The sequence below is a fragment of the Quercus robur genome, chromosome 9, assembly GCF_932294415.1.
Source record: "Quercus robur chromosome 9, dhQueRobu3.1, whole genome shotgun sequence".
Lineage (NCBI taxonomy): Eukaryota > Viridiplantae > Streptophyta > Magnoliopsida > Fagales > Fagaceae > Quercus > Quercus robur.
Genome location: NC_065542.1, coordinates 43,530,477 through 43,552,950, shown reverse-complemented (window position 1 = coordinate 43,552,950; position 22,474 = coordinate 43,530,477). Strand labels below are relative to the sequence as shown.

The following is a 22,474-nucleotide window of genomic DNA, read 5'->3' as shown; positions in this document are numbered from 1 at the left end:
GGAAAAGAGTTGTTAGAACTGAGATAGGGACAGACACAGTCATGATCGAAGCAGTAAGGGAGAAACGTGTGGCTGAGGAAACAGAAAGCTTACTTAAGTTACCAAAGAAAAGAAAGGTTTCCCAAGCAGGCACAACCAAGAAGAAGATATTGGCAGAGGCTGAGTTCCAACCCTACCAGAAGCAATGAGTCTACTAGTGTGGAACTGTCGTGGGCTTGGGAACCTGCGTACAGAAAATGAGCTCGTTACTTTGATACGGGCTAAAGATCCCTCTGTCGTGTTCATAGCCAAAACATGGGCAGATGATGCAAGGCTAGACCGTACGTTGAGCAAAATAAACTTTGATCAGAAGTGGGTGGTGTCGAGGGTTAACAGAGGTGGTGGCTTAGTGTTATTTTGGAAGAATTCTGTAAACCTTACTGGAGTAGATTCACACAGGTATTACATTGACACTATTATCAATGGGAATTCCGAGAATGAGTGGAGATTTACTGGCTTTTATGGGGAACCTGAGACCTCAAGGAGAATTGAAGCTTGGAACAAATTGAGGTCTTTAAATTCAAGGCAGAATAGACCTTGGCTCTGTGCCGGGGATTTTAATGAAATTATTCGGCATGATGAGAAGTTGGGTGGACCTAGGAGGGAGCACAATCAAATGCAGTTATTTAGAGATGTGATTGATGAGTGTGGCTTCATGGATTTGGGTTTTGTAGGTTCAAAATTTACATGGGCAAGACATTTTGATGATGGACACTCTGTTAGACTAAGATTAGATCGGTGCCTAGCCACTAATTCCTGGTTTCACAAATTTCCGGGAACTAGAGTCCATCACCTTCAATCTATGTCATCGGATCATTCTGCACTTTGGGTAAATTTATTGGGATTGGAAGAGCCGAGTAGGAAGAAGTGCTTCAGGTTTGAGGAAATGTGGTTGTCTGAGCCCTCTTGTGGTGAAACTATTGAAGAAACTTGGAATAATACTTGTGATCCGAATCCAGGCTTAGCTATCTTGAAAAAGGTGGCTCAATGTGAACAGGATTTAACTCGGTGGAGTAAGCATAACTTTGGTCATGTGAGAAGGGAATTAGCAGAGAAGAAGAAATTGCTTGCGGTGTCTGAAAATGAAGCAATAGTCAGTGGGAACAACTCTCGGGTTAGGGGTCTCAAGGCTGAAATCAATATCCTTCTAGAAAGAGAAGCTAGAATGTGGTGTCAAAGGTCACGAGTCTTATGGCTTAGTAAAGGCGATAGCAATACAACTTTTTTCCATAGCAAGGCAACAAAGAGGTTCAGGAAGAATGTAATCAGGGGGATTAAAAATGCTAGAGGTGAGTGGTTAACCAAGAGGGAGGAAATGGGTTTGGAGTTGACGACCTACTACGAAGAGCTTTTCTCCTCTTCACATCCGAGCCTTACTGTGGAGGCTCTTGAGAAAATCCCTTGCTTGGTGACGGAAGAGATGAATGCAGACTTGGTGCGTGATTTTTCAGAATTGGAAGTGTGGGAAGCTTTAAATCAAATGGCACCTTTAAAAGCTCCGGGTCCGGATGGAATGCCTCCACTCTTCTATCAGCATTTTTGGGAGCTTATGAAGTTTGATGTAACCACTGCCATCCTCTCTTGGTTAAATACAGGTACTTTACCCAACCCTATAAACCATACTCTAATTACTCTTGTGCCAAAAGTTGATAACCCTGAACTTGTAACGGAGTTTTGACCTATTAGTCTATGCAATGTTCTCTACAAAATATATTCCAAGGTCCTAGCTAATAGACTAAAGAAATTCCTTCCATCCCTTATCACTGAACACCAATCTGCTTTTGCTAAAGATCGCCTAATTTCAGATAATATTATGGTTGCCTTTGAAACCCTCCATCATATGAAGCATCATAGCTCGGGTAGACATGGTTTTATGGCCTTAAAACTAGATATGAGTAAGGCTTATGATAGGGTTGAATGGGTTTATTTGGAGAAACTTATGGAGAGAATGGGATTTTGCTCTAGGTGGATTGCTCTTGTTACGAGTTGTGTTAGAACGGTGACATATTCCATTATGGTTAATGGTGAACCCATGGGAATGATTCATCCCAAACGTGGTATAAGGCAAGGGGATCCACTCTCCCCTTTCCTTTTCCTCCTCTGTTCTGAAGGTTTACATGCTCTCATTAAACACTCGGCGAGAATTGGTGATCTCAAAGGTTTTTCCTTATGCAAGAGAGGCCCGAAATTAACCCATTTGTTTTTTGCAGATGATAGCTTGCTTTTTTGCAGGGCAACCTATGAGGATTGTAATAATATTTTGAAGTTGCTTGCTGAATATGAGTCGTTGTCGAGGCAAAAGATCAACAAAGACAAGACTGCAATTTTCTTTAGCAAGTCTACATCGGAAGAAGCAAAAGCAAATATCAAAAATCTTCTCCAACTTCAAGAAGTTAAATCCTACGAGAAGTATTTAGGGCTGCCATCCTTTGTGGGTAGGGGAAAAAAGGCGAGTTTTGATTATATAAAAGAACGGGTATGGAGGAAGCTTCAAGGATGGGAGAGCAAGTTGTTATCACAAGCCGGTAGAGAGGTACTCATTAAATCTGTAATCCAAGCTATTCCCTCCTATGCCATGGGTTGCTTCAAACTCCCCATTGGGCTTTGTGAGGATATTGAGGCTATGATTAGAAGATATTGGTGGGGCCAAAGGGGGGATCGTAGGAAAATTCATTGGCTTCGTTGGAGTGAATTAACAAAATCTAAGATAGTAGGAGGAATGGGCTTCCGTGACTTGGCTCATTTTAATGATGCTCTCCTAGCTAAGCAAGCGTGGCGTCTTATCCACAATAAGGACTTTCTCTTTTACAAGGTGTTTAAGGCGAAGTTTTTTCCTCATGGCTCTCTAATTGATGCAAAAGAATCCTCTTCCGGATCGTATGCTTGGAAAAGCATCTTGAGGGGTCGTGACGTGGTCCTAGAAGGAGCTTGTTGGAGGGTAGGCAATGGGAAATCTATCAAAATCTGGCAACATTATTGGCTGCCACGAAAACACCCAACTATGGTAGCATCTCCGATGGTGGAATCTATGGAGGAAGCTACTGTGGATTGTTTGATAGATGAAGGGACACGCACATGGAATGCTGATATGGTGGATGGAATGTTTGCTCCGGAAGAAGCAGAAGAAATTAAGAACATTCCATTGGCCCGGGTAGCTACTGAAGACTCACTGTTTTGGCCACTAGCACAGGACGACAAGTTCAATTGCAAGCTAGGGTACCGGTTCTTAAAGGAAGCAAAGGATGGTTCTCACAGGGAGGCTCGGCCTGATCATGAAAAAGGCCTATGGAAGAAAATCTGGGCTCTGGCATGTCCGAATAAGGTGAAGAATCTAGTTTGGAGAGCTTGCCGTAACTCCCTTCCATCAAAGAGCAATCTTCTACGTAGAACTATTATCACGGATCAGACCTGTGACCGTTGTCGAGGTGAAGCGGAAGACATGATTCATGCAGTTTGGACTTGTAAAAACCTGGATTGTGTGTGGGATAAGGATACCGCATGGAGTTTTCGGAACCAGATTTCTTTTTCCAGCTTCAGTGAATTGATGGCTTGGGTATTTGAGCATCAACGGAAGCCAGCTCTCTTTGCTTTCACGGTGTGGTCCATCTGGACTCAAAGAAACCATATGCGTTCTCAACAACCATGTTGCTCCCTGAACCTTCTTTCTCAATTTGCAGCTGAGAGATATTCAGAATACCAAGCTATCTTACCGCCATCTTCACCTAGTAGACCACGCATGAGGACACGTTGGAACCCTAAAATTTAAAAAGTCCCTAAAATTTATATGTTAAAATTTTTTGGTCCTATAAAGTTTCAAAAGTAAGTACTATTAGTCCTTCCATTCGCTTTTGTAAGTTTTCTTATTTGTTCAATAAATTGAGGGTCCCATAAGTTAGTGACCAAACTATTATACTAATCCAATCCTAGTGATTTATGTGTAATATAGTGGGGTGGAAGAGAAAATATATAAAATTGTAAGTAAAGAGTTCTCACTTATAATTCTCTAACCTTCGGGGGCAATTGCAATGCGTTGACAAACAATATTGCACTTTGTAGATATCGAAAATAAAATTTTTATATGATTAAGAAAATTAAAAGAGTTTCCTAGTTATTTATTTATTTTTTAGAAACAGAGTTTCCTAGTTAAGTCCATAGCATTCTAAAGGTATTAACTGACCCTAGTTTGAAGATTAAAATCCTTAAGGATTCGAAGTACTCTTCTCTAGGGTTTTACCAAAAATTTTATAAATAAGATATATGACATTGGTGGTTGGCCTTCAAAACAATTGCGTAGTATTACAATAGTTTGCAAAACCGAGGTTCTAAGAATCTATGATTATGTGGTGTAACGATTCTTGAATTAAAAAAATAAATTTTACTTGCTATAACTTTTGCTAACTAACAATTTGTACTTGAATTAATAATAAGTATTTCAAGAAGTGTTGGGTTAATTTTTTTTTTTGAGTAAACAGTAATACTTATTAGAACACACACGAAAATAGTAATACTAGTATTTTAAATTGAGTTTATAACACATTATATAACCAGAGTACAACTACAAAAATAGTTTTAAATTATATGGACCCCCTTATGCTTAAGGTATTAAAGAGGAGTTGTTGGGTTCCTAAAAAAAAAAGTGGAGATGTTGAATGCAATAGTAGATTTGAAATCTGATTTGAGACAATTGATAGAAACTTAGAGTAGATTAAACTAATCCTTTGAATTTTAGTTAATTAGTATAGATTAATTTGATAAACCATTGATTGATTGATTTAAAAAGCAACTTGTTCATTTATTTTTATTAAATCTTTTTTAGTAGCAAGTTGTTCAAGATATATCTCCTATTAAGGTTCACTGTGGGAGCTAGGAATATATATAATATGCTTGCCCAAATTTTCAATGTTTTCCTTTAGTCAACAACTTCAACATGGAAGCTTTTTAATAAATGAGTTGTTTATGGTTGATGTTCACTTCACACCATAGACATCTTTTTCTCCCTCACCGATCTGAGTTGTAAGTGATGGAGGATCTTCTTGTTTCAAGCTGGTGTAAGGATCGAGCTGTGCCAGAAACGTATATATTCCCACCGGAACAAAGACCAGGGAAGCTTATTGATGTTCCTGTAGGCAACAATATTCCAGTGGTTGATCTTGGGGTTCATGATCAGACTCAGATAATTCAACAAATTTTTGAAGCTAGCCAAGACTTTGGATTCTTTCAGGTTCCACCCACATCTTTTTTCCTTTGAGATAATGATTTATTCCTAGTGGATTCTTGGCATCAAACATGAACATACATGAACAACTTTTGACTACTTTTTCCCCTTCCCCCTTTATTTTATATAATATATTATAATAAATGTTTAGATTAGTTCAAAATTTTATATATATCCCCTTCATTTTTAGAAAAAAAAGGGTCTCATTTTTTTGTGTGCTTACAATTCCTTTTTTGACTTTTTATTTTTTTTTATTTTTTATAACTAAAGATAAAAAAGGGACTAGTAACTAGTCAGTGTGTTTACTATTTTTGACCCACTTAAATTCTGTTATGCATAGTGTGGAACCATCTAAATATTTAAAGGCTAAAGAATATATTTATTAAAAAAGAAAAGTAAAAAAAATCTATTTTGTATATATTTTTTCTTTTTTAAAACAAACACTATTTTATTTTGCATTCAAAGGAATTGTATATATATATATATATATATATATATATATATATATATATATGTGTGTGTGTGTTTTAATTAGAAGAATATATGGTATGATTTTTATGGTTAAAAGTTTGGGACATCTTCTACTTTGTAATCCTTAACATTTATTACTTTAAAAAGTGGCATTTATTTTAAATTAATTGAATTGTGTACAATTTCTTTAAAACTATTGTTATACTCTAATATGTAATATTTTGAATTAAAATAAAATCTTGAATTGAGTAAAATTTTAAAGAAAAATTATACGTAAATGCAGGAAAGAAAATATTTGTTTTTTTTTATTAAAGCATATTTAGTGTTTTAACCAATAAAGCATATTAAGTATAAATGTTTTAACCAATAAATGTGTATATACATGTGTGTGTATATATGTGTGTATTATTTTGTGAATTTAAAAATTATAAACATATTTAGATTGACCCTTGAAAACATTTTCTGGCTCAACTAAAAGGTGATCAACCATGGAGTCCCTAACCACTTAATGGATGATGCCATGAGTGTTTTTAAGGAGTTTCATGCAATGTCTGCCAAGGACAAAGCATTTGAATGCTCAAAGGACCCCAATAAGAGCTGCTCCGTCTACACAGGCAGTCAAAATTATGCAAAAGAAAAGTTCCACCTTTGGAGGGATGGATTGTTACACCTTTGTAATCCTCAAGAGAAATACATCCAATTTTGGCCTGAAAAACCAACTAGATATCGGTAAATCCTCATAGTCATAGACATGTAAATTTGTTCTATTATGCTATTGAACCTTTTTCATATGTATACATCATGATGTTTCATGTAACCTTTTACAGAGAAATTGTTGGGACATATACAACTGTAGTAAGGAAGTTGGGGTTTAGAATTTTGGAGTTCATTTCCCAAGGCTTGGGAATCAGCCCTGGTCATTTTAGCAGTGGACTTGCTGAAAATCCGAGACTGTTAGTCAATCACTATCCACCATGCCCAGACCCAAGTTTAACCTTGGGACAGGGCAAACATAGAGACCCTAGCATCATCAATATTCTTCTTCAAAGTGAAGTATATGGGCTTCAAGTCTTCAAGGATGAGGAATGGATTGGTGTTAAACCTATTCCTTATGCTTTTGTGGTTAACATAGGTTATCCTTTGCAGGTACGCACATATATCTTCACAAGCTCTTAGTATATATAATGCACTTGGTTTGTTTTTGGGAAGGATATACTAGCTTATTTGTAATTGCAATATGTTTAAATTGTGAAAATTAGTTTTTTTTTTTTTTTGGGATACAAGATAGAATTTTTACTCTAACCTAATCTAAGTGCATATGTGTGTGAAGTTTTCTCCTGGAGAGTTGAACTTCGGCTCTTGCCTTCCACACCTCACAAACATTTATACTTGTGGAGTGACCACCGCACCAAGGGTGCGCGGTGGTAATTTGTGAAAATTAGTTGATAATCCATTTGATTTGTGGTACTTCACCACATTGATTTTGAAATATGAAGGCATTAGGTAAATAATTGTTGGGTAATACATTATTGTGCAATAATCAATCTAAGTTATTTACACGACTATGGAAAGCTTTATTTGTAGGCAGTCTTTTTAATTTGGGATATCATATAAATTGTAAGAAATAGTACCACATATATATATATATATATATATATATATATATATATATAGTCATAGAAAACCACCTTAAACTTCAGGTACCTACTACACTTTGCACTCCTAACTATAAAAACTTGTAATCACAACCCAATTGTAACAAACTTTGCAAATTGCATCCCATAGCCTGATTGACAATTAAAATTAATAATCATACCTGAATAAAAAATAAAATTGTGCGAGTTACCTAGACCATAAAAATTTAGTACATGAACCGACTATAAAGGCAAAACATAGAATTTATTTCTTTAGAGTCATGTAACTTGCATGCTATCATTAATTTCAACATTCATTCAAGCGGGAAATTATTGTGTACTCCTAGAGTACCATAAATGCGTAGTCCCTTCTCTCACATGAATGATAGGTCCCACTATGAATTTAATTAGTGAGACCCACCATTTATGTGAAAAGAGGGACGACGCATTTATGGTACTCTGAGAGTACCTAATAATTTTCCCATTCAAGCTATGAGATGCAAATTATCAAGTTTGTTACCATTGGGGTGGTGAACGCAAGATTTCATAATTTAGGGTATAAAGTGTAAGTACCTCATAGTTTATTTATTTATTTTTTTTTTTGTGATGAACTTTTTTGTTTTAAAAAATATTATTGTTTCTTAATTATTGCGCTTGAAATTGTGCTGCATTGAATTGTAGATTATTAGTAATGGGAAGTTGAAAGGTGCTGAACATCGAGTGGTGACAAATTCAAATTTAGCTCGGACAACTGCTTCCTTCTTTATTAATCCATTAGATGAAACAATTATAGAACCAGCAAAAACTTTGGTTGATGCAAGCAATCCTGCGCTCTATAGGTCCTTGCTATACAAAAACTTTCTTATCAAATATTTAGCTGCCTCCGGCAACACTCAAGCATTAGAGGAGGCTTTAAGTAGTAGTACTGAATAGAGGGGAGGAGAAAACCTATTGTGCTTTATCAATCTATGACCATTTGTATCAACAGGAAAATCTTAATTGGATCATCATAATAAATGTCTTTGTCAACTCTTGCACTAATAAAATATGATTATTGTCAGTCTTTTTATTTATTTTATTATTATTATTTTTTTTTTTACGGATTAAATTTTAGTGTCATGAACCTTCTAAAAAAATAGTGTAGTGAACACCAATTGAATATGTAAAGTTGTGATTTTCAACTAGCCTTTGTTGGCTTTAATTCTGTGCCAAATTTGATTGTAATTTCTTCAATCATTTCCTTGTATTTATGTGGGTTTATTTGTAAGGGATGAGTGTGAGAGATTGGTGAAGAATCAAGCTTTAAAGATGAATCAGTGCAGTTCACGACTAGCTCGCGAGAAGAAATAACCCGCGAAAGACCACGTGTGAAGCACATGACTGAAAGCTGAAGAGTCATGCTAGGTTGTCAAGTTCGTGAGTACTTTGTGAGAAGGGCCATCTCGCAGGGTACCTGCGAAACATTCTGTTTGGCAAAAAGATAAAGTGTTTTACCAAATTCTTTACGCACATTATAAATACACTCATTACCCATAAATTGTAAGGAGTGCTTTTTAGAGAAAAAAACCCTAACAAATACATTTGAGAGTTAGAGATTGTTATACCCACAATCATTTACACATTTCCTCTTGGTTTTCCTCTACTCCTACCTCTCCATCTCTACATCCTTGCGAGATTCTTAGTCCAAACACTTACCACACCCAATCTGAGTATTAAGTGAGTTTTTGGTGCTGTTGGGAAGCATTGGAAGGAGCCATTTAGTGGTGGATGCAATCGGGTTGAATTGCAGGATCCGAAAAGCTAGTGAAGACAAGACTTCGAGAAGTCCATTGGTAACAGGAGCTTGGAGGGCTCAAGTGCATGGGGGTAGACTTGGCTTGGAAGGTCTTTTATTATTCGTGTATTTCAACTTTATTTACTAGTGGATCGATTTTGACTTGGAGGGTCGCAAAGAGGTTTTTTGCCAAGTTTTTCGGTTTCCTCTTTGATAACACGACTTGGTGTTATCTTGTGTTTGCATTTCTCTTCCCTACTCTTTAAGCTTTCATTTTATCATTCATTGCGGATGGATATGGCTTAGAGTAGTGTTATCGGTTCATTGCACATATTTACTTTTATTCTGCATTTTGTTAAGTTAGAGTGAAAGCAACCTAGCCGTAATTTTTTATTTGGTATTTAAACAAGCTATAGAGTTTTCACATTAATTTGAGCTTTTAGAATATAAGATTATAAGTGTGGGTTTCAGTTAGTTCAACTGGTAAAGTTTCTAATAGTTGAATAGGAGATCTAGGGTTCAATTCCTATCTACACCAAAAATCGATTGATTTTTTGGTTTGATGATAAAGAGTTATTATCAGAAGTGGACTCATAAGTTGAAACTCTCAAAAAAAGAAAAAAAAAAAGATTATGAATGCAATGTAATAAATTATGGATTGATAAACTAAATAAAGACATAATTGATTTAGCAAACTAAATAAAGATAATGGTATATTGTGAGATATAGCTCTCATGTTGAAAAACATATGTGTGCAACAAAATGAATTATCACCCAAAACCTAGGTGAGATACTACATTTGGTTGCATGGACAGAAAGACCGGAGGTGCTTAGAGAACGTAGTTATGCAACTTCTGCTTTGGGGACACAATTGGTTGGTGTTAGGCATAAAAGCGAGGTGAATGAGCACTGCATAGCTACATGCACAACATAGCTCAAATAGTAAAATTTCTTTGATAAAATCTTTGGAGGAAAAGCTTCTTGAATACTCACTTGGAGGAAGTACATAACATAAAATGCAGTATACCACGAAGGGTGTGATTAGTAGAGCATGACAAAGATGTGTACACAGTTTACCCCATTCAGACATTGATGTTGATCTATGAAAAGCATAGATGATAATCAGCATAAGGGCATAAGGCAATACTGCGGGGACCAAAGTATATGCTAATTGTAGCTAACACCATTAGTTATGGTGTGATCAAGTGGAAGAAGTTAGTGTATAAAAGTGATGGGTGATTACACCATAATATGGAGCACTCTCATTTATGCAATAACCCCCATTTGGTGGATGATGTTGCTTCACCAGCATTTCAATAGAAATTATATTTAACATTAAGTTAGTTACCCCGTTCATCCTGAATTGTTTGTCTTGTATTCCATTTTGGAATGTCCTAAAATATTGTCTTGTTTATAAAATTAGAATCCTATAGATTACTAATTTTCCTATTATGCTCTTATTTATTTTTGGGAGCATTTAAAAAGAAAGAAAAAAAAAATCTCAACCTACGCACTGTAGTAACGGGGAGTAATTTTTTAGATTTCATTTAAATGATAAGATTGAATTTGAAAGCGAGACAATAGTGTTTATATTGTATTATGAGTATATATTTTTAGGTTTGATTTGATTTGATTTTTTGAGAATACCCAATAACCCAACACTAACTGTGAAAACCCTTCTAATCAAGTCTTAGTTTGTAAATAAAAAAAAAAAAAAATCCAAAATAGGTTTATTCCAACCGGTAACTATGTATTTTAAATTTTTAATAACTACTTAAAAAAAAAAATTTTAAAATGGAATATTTTTATGACTTTGTTTAAGGGTAATTTTGAAAAGATGAAACTAATGGGATTACCATCCACACCATTAGAACCAACAATTCCAAACCCATTAAACCAAAAGGTAAATCTTAGATCTCTCACTCTCTCTCTCTCTCTGTTCCTTTCTTTCTTTCATTTTCTCAGGAGACAGAGTCCACTGAAATCAAAGAGAACTGGCAATGAAATGAATACCAAATATGTATATCATGAACTATGGCCATCCAATGCACCCATTCCAAGGCCCTCGTCATTTTTGGAAACCAATTGTTCAATTTTGAGCAGTTTCTAAGTGAGATTCACAATTTTTAAGAACCCATATAATTTCTTTCATCAAGGAATCAGGTTATATATATATATATATATATATTTCTAAAATTATATGTCCTGCTTTTGTTTTAATTTGTAAAAGAGTTGTGATTTCGTGTGTATTGTGGTAGTGGTTTGTTTTGTCTTTTTTTTTTTTAATAAATATTTTATTTATTTATTATTATATAATTATTTTTAATAAATTGATAGTTATAAATTATAATGGGGGAGGGGGAGATTTGAACTCCGGATGTCTCTCTTAAAAATACCAAAAGTTGCTCATTAGTTGAGCTACAAAGACTCTTTGCTATTTGAGTTGGTTTTGAGTTGGGGAGAAATTAATGAGTAAATGGTATTTTGGTCTTATTTGAAAAAACAAAATTAAAATTGTCAAATTTCTTTTTTCTCCCTATAAAAAATTTGGACAACATTCTGCTCCAAATTAACAAGTATAGGAGTTATCTCATTCAATATACTCTGTGGTGATTTATATTTTATAGTACTATTCATATGTATTATTTGAATAAGTCACATAACTCATTAAAAAAGTCATTTGACTAAAACTATATATGTATGCTTTCTTATAATCTGGTTTGAAATTAAACCTTTTCCCTAAAATTTGGAATCATAGTTAGTAAAATATGGTACATGTTTAATACAGTAAATATATGGACAAGTATAATTTGGTATATTTTAAAAAATTATTGTGAGGGCCAATTATCTAGGAGGTACTATTAAGACTGTATGAATTGGGCCTATGGCCCAATCCGAGGATGTCAACCAATCTGAGGATGGTCAAATAAGGTTATAATGGGAATGGTATAAGAAGAAGAAACAAATATTGTATGTGATAGTCCAAAATACATCCGAGGATAAAAGTCATCTCAGAAACGGAGATCCGAGGTCAGTAAAAATGTCTTATCATCCCAAACAACCTTCAAGGTTGCATCACAACTAAGAGTCGGACATTGGATAAGGGATGAGCAAAGGGAGGCAACAAATATCTTCAAAAGCTGCTACCTCCACATTAAATGCCTCCCAACTAACTCTCTGGCTGCATTAATGTGGAGGTGATACCTGAACAGTGGTTAAGCAGCTTTACAGCTACTAGTTAATGGTTCTGGGAGGTGTTGAATGAGACAAGAAGGAGTTCCTAGAATCTAACCTACACGTGTATGGTAGGGATGATACCAAGATTGTAGTATATAACATGGGAAGGTAGCCTAAAGGAGGAGGATCAGAAAAAATCAAGAAATCTTTGTAATAATACTGTGAACTCTTGTAACTTTGTTCATCAACAAGACATTATAACATAAGCTCCTCAGGCCGTGCCGATGACAGATTTTCTTATTTTACTTATGTTTAATGATCTTAATTCAGCAACTTTTATTGTCTTTTTTCTGGAGTAGAACTGGTTCTTTCACCCACGCTCTATAAATTCATTGTTTGGGCTTGTTGGGCAAAAACCCAATCATATACTGGGTCCAATCCAAATTCAGTCCTTACAATTGGCGCCGTTTGTGGGAAGGACTTGATCTATTCTGAAAGAGATTCAGGTACAACGTTTGAGATGGAAGAAGTAGGTCCACACTAGGTAGCAATAGGACCACACCAGGTGGGTGCTAATCTACACCAAGCAGAATCAAGGGGTTCTCAACATAGCAATCCACCTAGGAGCCTCGAATAGAGAGGAGATCGTGAGGAAAGTGTGCACACAACTCATACTAGTAAAAGCTAGTCTCGAGGGAAGAGCTGTGTTTCCCATGCAAAGAATGATAGGGACATGCAACGTGAAATCGATGAATTGAAGAGGGAATTGCGCCACGCACGGCGAAGGCATTCATCGCCTAACTCCGAGCTCTCCTCTGAGGAGACAGATGGTGCTAGTTATAGATGGAGATCCAGAACTCCGCCCAGCAAGACTTTCTCCTACGACGAGGAGTATCACCATAGACTTAGATATAAGAGCCTGCCTCGCAGAGGCCTAGGGAACGATGCCATGAACAAGGCGCTGAGTTAGGTTTCTAAGTCACCCTTCACGCGAAATATAGAAGGTGCGAGTCTTCCTCGGCGATTCCATTAGCCTACGTTCACCATTTATAATGGTCGAACAGATCCAGTGGAACATGTCAGTTATTTCAATCAAAGGATGGCTGTTCATTCTAAAGATGAGGCTTTGATGTGTAAGGTCTTTCGATCTAGCTTGGGCCCAGTGGCGATGAGGTGGTTCAATGGTTTAAGGGCGAATTCTATTGATTCCTTTAAGAAACTCACCCGGGCCTTTGGTGCTCACTTTATCACTTGTAGCAGGATTCCTCGGCCTTTGGGATCCTTGTTATCTATGTCCATGCGGGAGGTAGAAACTCTGAAGACCTACTCAGATAGATATTGTGAGATGTTTAATGAAATAGACGAAGACTATGACGATGTGGCCATTAGTACTTTCAAGGCTGGCCTCCCAACCGAGCATGACCTGAGGAAATCTTTGACTGGTAAGCCTATTACTAGTGTGCGCCAACTTATGGATCAGATTGACAAGTATAGAAGGGTAGAGGAAGACCAAATACAGGGGAAAGGAAAGGCTAAGGTGATCCCTCAGGAGATGAGGGATTTCAGGTTGGACTGGTACAATAATAACCTACCTCGGAAAGATTTTGTTGGGCAGCCAGTATCTGCCAACACCCAGGTGGTTAATGCCGTATTCCGAGAACCAGTACAATAGGTTTTAGAGAAGATTAAAAACGAGCTGTTCTTTAAATGACCGAACAAAATGGCTGGAAATCCTATGAGACGCAACCAAAACCTTTACTGCCAATATTATTAGGATCATGGACATACTACCGAGGATTGCAGAAACTTGTGGGACCATCTAGACCAACTAGTCCGGGAAGGGAAGTTAAAGTAACTCTTGCATCATTCCAGTAGTCAGGGAAGCCAAACGGGTTCAGAGTTTCGGGGAGATGCTTCTTCAAGACTCCCTCTTGGCATAATAAATGTCATTTTTGCTGCCCCGGGGAGGACCGGATCTTGTCCTTCCAAAGTAATGTCAATATCTCGTTACCCAGCTGAGGAATCCAGCTCAATGCCTAAGAGAGTCAAGATGGGCATCCTACCAGTGTTAGGTTTTTCAGATGAGGACAAACTTGGAACCATACAGCCCCATGATGATGCTTTAGTGGTTACACTTAGAATTGGTGGGTACGATGTGAAAAGGGTGATGATTGACCAAAGCAGCGGAGCTAAGATAATGTACCCTGACTTATATAAGGGGCTAAATTTGAAACCTGAAAACTTAATAGCCTACAGTTCTCCTTTGGTGAGTTTCGAAGGTAAAATAGTCATTCTGAAAGGTCAGATCAGATTACCTGTGTAGACCAGCCTGGATGTGGTAGAGGTGGACTTCATTGTTATAGATGCTTTCTCTTCATACATGACCATTATGGGCAGACCTTGGCTTCATACCCTGGGGACCGTCTCCTCTACTCTTCACTAGAAGATGAAGTACCCATCCGGAGGCCAGGTTTTTGAGATATTAAGAAATCAGTCTACAGCCAGACAATGCTTGGTAGCGGCCATCCAACATCAGCCTGAGGCTGAAATCTCGGCCACCGCTGATAATGGCTTATAGCAATTAGAAACTCCGGCGTTGCCCTTCAATGGACCAGCTGACGAGGCGAAATGTGAAGATCTAGAAAGGGTAATTGTTGGCGATGATCCGGAGAAGTTCTTTCAAGTTGGAGCTCAACTACCTCTGCAGGAGAGGGAACAACTAGTTGAATTCCTCAAAAAAAATATTGATGTGTTCGCATGGAGCGCGTATGAAGCCCCGGGTGTAGATCTAAGTTTCATTTGTTATCATCTGAATGTTAACCCTTCCATCATTCTGAAGAGACAGCCACCTCGGCATCCGTCAAAAGAGCACGCTGAGGCTATCAGGAATGAAGTAACAAAGCTCAAATAGGCAGGGGCTATCAAGGAAGTTTTCTATCCTCAGTGGTTAGCTAACACGGTGGTGGTAAAAAAGAAAACTAGGAAATGGCGTGTGTATGTGGACTTCACGGACCTTAATAAGGCTTGTCCCAAAGATCCTTTCCCTATGCCTTGGATAGATCAGTTGGTGGATGCGACAGTAGGCCATCCTCGGATGAATTTTTTGGACGCCTTTCAAGGATATCACCAAATACCATTAGCGCTGGACGATCAGGAAAAGACAGCTTTTGTCACTCCCATTGGAAACTATCACTACAAAGTGATACCCTTTGGTTTGAAAAATGCAAAGTCTACTTATCAATGGATGATGACTAAAATGTTCGAACCACAGTTGGGCAGGAGCATTGAAGTCTATATTGATGATATGGTTGTAAAGAGTAAGGTGGTGTCTGAGCATGTGAGAGATCTTGTGAACATTTTTGGAATTCTAAGAAAGCATAAGTTACGCCTGAATCCTTCTAAGTGTTCGTTTGGTGTAGGCTTGGGAATGTTCTTGGGCTACATGGTGACTCACAGGGGAATTGAGGTAAACCCAGATCAGATTAAGGCCATTAACGGCTTGCAAGCACCTCGAAATCCCAAGGAGGTCCAGAAACTGACAGGGATGACTGCTGCTTTGAATCGATTTATTTCTAGGTCAGCAGATAGGTGCGGACCCTTTTTTCTTTTGCTGCATAAATGGAAAGGATTTGAATGGACCGAGGAGTGTGCTGTAGCATTTCAACAGCTTAAAGAGTACCTATCTCGGCCGCCTATCATGTCCAGTCCTAAGGTGGACGAGGTTCTGTTTGCCTACCTGGTGGTAGCCTCTCATGCGGTAAGCTTTGTTTTGATACGAGTAGACAATGGCATCCAAAGACCAGTTTATTACGTAAGCAAGTCACTTCATGAAGCCGAGGTGCGGTACTTATCACTAGAGAAGGCCATCTTGGCAGTAGTGCATGCTACACGAAAACTCCCCCATTATTTCCAAGCGCACATCGTGGTTGTTCTAACTCAATTACCACTCAAGTCAATACTTCGGAGCGCGGATTATACCGGGAGGATTGCTAAATGGGGCACGATTTTAGAGGCTTTTGACATCAAGTATATACCTCGTACCTCTGTAAAAGGCTAGGTCCTCGCCGATCTAGTAGCCGAGTTTGCTGAATTTCTTGAAGAAATAGATGTGAAGCAACATGGCATGGATGAAAAATCAGTTGGCCTAATCTTTGCACAATATCCCTCACCTTGGAAAGTATATGTGGATAGAGCAGTAAACCAGTGGGGATCAGGAGTGGGGCTGGTTCTGGTATCTCCTGAGAAGATCACCATTGAAAAATCTTTGAGGTTGGGGTTCTCGGCTACAAACAATGAAGCAGAATATGAAGCTTTATTGATGGGAATGGGAATGGTCTAGAAAATGGGTGGAAAGACAATGGAAATGTTCTCAGATTTAAGATTGGTTGTAGGCCAGGTAAAAGGGGAATTGGAAGCTCGAGATACAAGAATGCAGGAATATTTGGGCCAAGTTAGGCGTATGCAAACAAAGTTTGAATTCTTCGACTTATTGCATATCCCCAGAAGTGGAAATACCCATGCAGACTCCTTGGCTACCCTTGCCACTTCCATGACACAGGATTTGCCCCGAGTGATACTTGTCGAAGACTTATGCACCCCTAACCCAATAAAGAGAGACTTGCTCCAGGTCCATCAAATCAAGTTAGGGCCGAACTGGATGGATCCTATACTGTTATTCCTTGAAAGGGATATATTGCCTGAAGAGAAATCAGAAGCTGAGAAAGTACGAAGGAAAGCTCCTCGGTTTTGGCTGTTCGAGGATAAAAAGTTGTACAAACGTTCTTTTTCTGGACCATATCTGCTTTGTGTACATCCCGAGGCCTCAGAATTACTCCTAGAAGAACTACATGAAGGAATTTACGGAAGTCACACAGGAGGAAGATCTTTATCTCACCAGGCCATTACTCAAGGATACTAGTGGCTGGGCATGCAAAAGAAAGCACAGGAATATGTTAGAAAATATGATCAGTGTCAAAGATTCGCGCCAAACATTCACCAGCTTGGAGGAGTTCTTAATCCTCTTTCCAGTCCTTGGCCTTTTGTTCAATGGGGTTTAGATATTGTAGGCCCTTTGTCTAAAGCACTAGGAAATAAAAAATATCTGCTGGTTGGCACAGATTATTTCACCAAGTGGGTCGAAACTGAACCTTTGGCTAATATCAGAAATGTGGATGTCAAAAGGTTTATCTAGAAGAATATCGTTACTCGATTCAGGGTTCCCCATACCCTCATCTCGGATAATGGCCTTCAATTTGATAGCAAAGCCTTCAGATAGTACTGTTCTAATCTGGGGATAAAGAATAGATATTCCACTCCAGTCTATCCTTAAGGAAATGGGCAAGCTGAAGCTGTCAACAAGGTTATAGTAAATGGACTTAAAAAGAGGTTGGACGATGCAAAGGGAAAATGGGTGGAGGAATTACCATATGTCCTTTGGACGTATCGAGCAATGCCTCGACAGTCAATAGGAGAGACCCCTTTCTCAATGACATATGGAGCCGAGGCTGTAATCCCTTTGGAAATAGGTTTCTCGACGTTGAGAACAAATGCATTTACCTCGGACGGCAATGATGGGTTGTTGGAAAAAAGTCTAGACTTGATCGAAGAGCGAAGAAAGAATGCAATGGTCCAACTGGCCTACTACCAGCATAAGCTCAAGCAAGGTTATGATACCAATGTAAAGCTAAGACCATTGGCCCCAGGAGATTTGGTGTTAAGAAAAGTTTTGGGGACTACCAAGAATCCAACCTGGGGAAAAGTAGACGAAAAAACTGTACTCTAACCTTGGAATGTAAACAACCTAAAGAGGTATTATTATTAATAAAAATAGCCTTGTTTAGTCCTTCTTTAATTTGTCCTAAACACATATCATGTGTTCCCCCATCTGTTGAAGTATTAAACAGAAATTAAGTCATGTCAGGTTCCTCGAATCACAGACTTAGTGTAAATTAATACCCTTTGACATCTATTGAAGTATTAAACAGAAACTAAGTCCTGTCAGGTTCCTCGGACCACTGACTTAGTGTAAATTAATACCTTTTGACATCTATTGAAGTATTAAACAGAAACTAAGTCATGTCAGGTTCCTCGGACCACAGACTTAGTGGAAATTAATACCCTTTGACATCTATTGAAGTATCAAACAGAAACTAAGTCATGTCAGGTTCCTCGGACCACAGACTTAGTGGAAATTAATACCCTTTGACATCTATGGAAGTATTAAACAGAAACTATGTCATGTCAAGTCCCTTGGACCATAGAATTAGTGGAAATTAATATCATTTGACATCTATTGAAGTATTAAACAGAAATTAAGTCATGTTAGGCTCCTCGGACCATAGACTTAATGGAAATTAATGCACTATGGTACCTATTAGAATGCTAGTTCAACATGTACTTAAGCATTTAAAGGAAATAAACCCCTGACCCCTTTTTCGGATCACAAGGTTTGCTATCACCTAATAAAGATGTAGACCGCAGTAAGCCCATGAGCATCACTTAAAGTATTCTAGGGTGCCATGGACTTAGCTTTATTTGATCAAATATTAGAACATTTTCTTGAAGTTAAACTTGTTAGAATTGTTAGATTCAAAATATGTCTTAATATTACTACGGATTCAATGGTTACAATCCACTCTGATTACCAATTAAAAAAATGTGTAAACTTTGTTCTTCTCTTGTGTAAGCAACTTCTTTCCTGGCATATGATTATGTTCAAATAAAGGACAGTCAAAATGAAAATTACTTAAAAAGAGAAATACAATATAAACAATAAAACAAATAAAATAAAGATAAAATAAATAACAACTCATACAAATTTGAGAAGGTAAAAATGCATATTTCATTAAAACATGTCTTGGAAAAAACAAATTCCATTAAAGAAATCATAATTACATTACAAAATCAAGATTTAATGTTTCACTTTTATCTTAAACTTTTCCTTGGAGGTTTTGTTCGTTGGTTTATCCGCTTCAGTAGGAATCGTTTTCTCCTTCTCTTTGGGGGCTCCCTCGGCAAGCATAGTAATTGAAGTTAAGGCCTGTTCAAAACCTTGGGAAGCTGCCCTGTCTTGTGGAACCTCTACGGCCTTGTTTGAGGATGTTTCCTTTGAAACTTCAGGTTTCTTTGACTGCTCCTGCTGATTGGGAGGAGGAGGATACTGAGGTTGTGCTTCCTCGACCGGGTCAGCAACTGTAGAGGCCACCTCCCTTTGAGTGGAAGGAAGGTCTGAGACTCATATGGCTGGTGGGAAATAGGTGTTTTCTAGCCTTCTCAGCTTAGAAGAAGCCTCAACCCCAGCTCGGTTGAGAGCTTCCTCCCAAGTCTGAGCATAGTAGGTTCGACATACAGCAGGGACCTCTGCCCGGAGGGTATCCTCGGTCTTGGCTACGCCGACGTCGTAACCATGCTGTTCAGCCTCGTCCCTAGCCTTCTGGGCCTTTATTTTTGCCTTCTGGGCCTCAGCTCTCAATTTTTCAGCCTGATCCTTGAGCTTCTAGGCTTCTTCCAGTTTCTTCCTGAGGGCTGCTATTTGCTCATTGGAAAAAGCCAGTTGGTCATTGGCCTCACAAAGGTGTTGCCTCTAATCCTCGGCCTACCTCTCAGCGCTCTCCAGAGCTGAGTTAGCACTCCCCCGAGCCTTTTCCTCCTCGGTCAGCTTCTTCCTTAAGTCTGCATTGCTTTGATCAGCAATGTTGAACGACTACACGGCAGCTACACGCCTTTTCCTCTCGTCGTCCAACTGTTGATAGCAAGCATTAGTTATCTCCTCAACCCTGAAAGTGGCTTAGACAGCCTAAAAGAAAATGTTAATAACATAACAAATAACAAAAAAAAAAAAAGAAAAAAGGATAGCATCATACCATGCCCAAATTTCTTTTAAGGTCGAGGAAAACCTCATTCTTCTTGATGTTCCTCAGCTCGGCCATATCGTTTGGGAGTAATAAAGCCCCCTCCAAAACTGAGGCAACATGGCATCCAATACCCCCATTGAAATCCCTGAGTGATGCATCATCCCTCAGGGGTTCACCATTTAGCATGGGTGTTGGAGGCCAAGCCTGAGGCCTTGGAAGCTGATTATCCCCCCTCTCCACACCTCTTTGTGATGAATGGCTAGTCCTTTGCTACTTTGCAGCTCTTTGGGTCTCGTCTTCATGAGCAATACGAGACCTTCCAACATCCACTACATCTTTTCCCTTCTGCTCTCTCTTCTTTTTTAGATCAGCAGGATTAGGTCTAGATGGCAGAGACGGCTGAGAGGAGGAAGAGGAGATTTGGGAGGAGGAGGAGGAAGCTTTGGCTGTGCGGATTTCCTCGGTGCACCCTTTCCAGGCTGGGATTCTATTAATTCCATCAAACTCTTTTGGGGTTTCCTCTGGATACCCATCTCGTCCAAAGTGGTGATTTCTGCTTGATGTTGGAAGTCATCGTTAACCAATATACCCTCGGGAGATGGAGCTTGGTTGAACATTTCAAATTCCTCTGAGGAATTTGACAAATCTACGATCCCCCCTAGACTTTTCTTCTTCTTCTTCTTTTTTCTCTTTTTCTTCTTCCTCTTCCTCTTCCTCTTCTTCAAGAATGAATTGGGACGAGGATGCTCCTACTGAAGGGGTGGCTATGAAGAGTGGCCGAGTAAGGGGTGTACCTTCAAGAATGGGAATACCCTCTGGAATAACGAATCCTTCGTAGGCAACACTAATACGGTGGAGCCGAGGATCGTTGGCTTTTATCACGTACTTAGGGGCTTGAAATGCGAGAGAAATGGGTGTGTACCCAAGAATTAAGTGCGTTGCTCGCAGTTGACCGTCGACTTCGTTTACGTACACCTCAGACCGTAAAATTCTATCTAAACTCTCTTTGTTGACTAAGGCGAGCTGGGGTTTAGTGGAACGCTTATCTGCAAAATCATTAAAATAGAAGAAAATTTTGTCAGAAGTAGGGATATTGGAAATAAAGGAGAAATACAATCCAAGACACATAAATCTATGGCTATACCCCCACCTGGTTCTCCCTCCTTAGTTGGACAGGGTAGGCCATCATGTCATTCTCCAGAAAAGATTAAAAAGTTTTCATTTAAGCCTTTGTTTGATGTGGGGAGGCATTGGATTAATCTTACTGCGGGATACCTAGACTTAAGGTAATATCCCTGTCCCGTCAGATGGTGTAAGTTGTATACCCAATTCACATCATGGTGGGTCAAATTTAGGTTCATTCTTTCGTTTAGAATTTCTATACTCTCCAATACCCTAAACATATTTGGGGCGCACTGTGTGGGAGATAGTTTAAAGAACCTAAGATAGTTCTGATCTCACCTGAGAAGCTTACCATTGAGAAATCATTAAGATTGGGCTTTTCAGCCACAAATAATGAGGCGGAATATGAAACTTTGCTGGAGGGAATGTCCATGGTTCAAAGAATGGGAGGAAAGTCAGTAAAAATGTTCTCAGACTCAAGACTAGTTGTCGGCTAGGTGAAGGGCGAACTAGAAACAAGAGATGAGAGGATGCAAGGTTATTTAAGTGAAGTTAGGCATTTGCAATCAGAATTTGAATCCTTCAGCCTACTGCACATCCCCAGAAGTGGAAACACACATGCCGATTCCCTAACCTCGCTTGCAACCTCTTCGGTGTAGAGCCTACCTCGGGTTATCCTTATAGAAGACTTGTGCAAACCCACAGAGGTAAAGAGAAGGGTGGTTCTTGTTCACCAAGTCAGAGTAGGGCTTAGTTGGATGGATCCCATAGTACTATTTCTGAAAGAGGACATCTTGCCGAAGGATAAAACAGAAGCTGACAAAATATGGAGAAATACGCCTCGTTTCTGGTTATCTGAGGACCAAAAACTATACAAGCGCTCTTTTTCTGGGCCGTATCTACTCTGCATTCATCCTAAGGCATCAAAGTTGCTCCTTGAGGAATTACATGAAGGGATTTGTGGAAGTCATACAGGAGGCAGATCTTTATCTCACAGAGACATCACTCAGGGTTATTGGTGGCCGAATATGCAGAAAGAAGCGAAAGAATATATGAGGAAATGTGATCAATGCCAAAGATTTGCATCAAAAATATACATCAACCAGGAGGAATCCTTAACCCCCTTTCTAGCACTTGGCCATTTTCTTAATAGGGCTTGGATATCGTTGGTCCATTCCCCAAGGTCGTA

The 22,474-nt window shown here is 38.6% G+C and overlaps 3 protein-coding genes and 1 pseudogene across 3 annotated transcripts in view; all 4 read left to right on the top strand.

The window, feature by feature from the left end:
* The window catches only part of LOC126698550 (uncharacterized), a 58,801-nt gene that overhangs the window by 15,053 nt on the left and 21,274 nt on the right, over nt 1–22,474 (top strand). The gene's annotated exons all lie outside the window — the stretch shown is intronic.
* LOC126698551 (uncharacterized) overlaps nt 1–22,474 on the top strand; it is a 56,689-nt pseudogene that overhangs the window by 15,048 nt on the left and 19,167 nt on the right.
* LOC126698544 (hyoscyamine 6-dioxygenase-like) lies at nt 4,912–8,432 on the top strand. Its single transcript, XM_050395852.1, has 4 exons — nt 4,912–5,260; nt 6,204–6,454; nt 6,553–6,871; nt 8,041–8,432. The coding sequence occupies exons 1-4, from the start codon at nt 5,060–5,062 to the stop codon at nt 8,290–8,292; spliced, it is 1,023 nt and encodes a 340-aa protein (XP_050251809.1). The 5' UTR covers nt 4,912–5,059; the 3' UTR covers nt 8,293–8,432.
* LOC126701069 (uncharacterized) lies at nt 13,410–13,982 on the top strand. Its single transcript, XM_050399209.1, has one exon. The coding sequence runs from the start codon at nt 13,410–13,412 to the stop codon at nt 13,980–13,982; it is 573 nt and encodes a 190-aa protein (XP_050255166.1).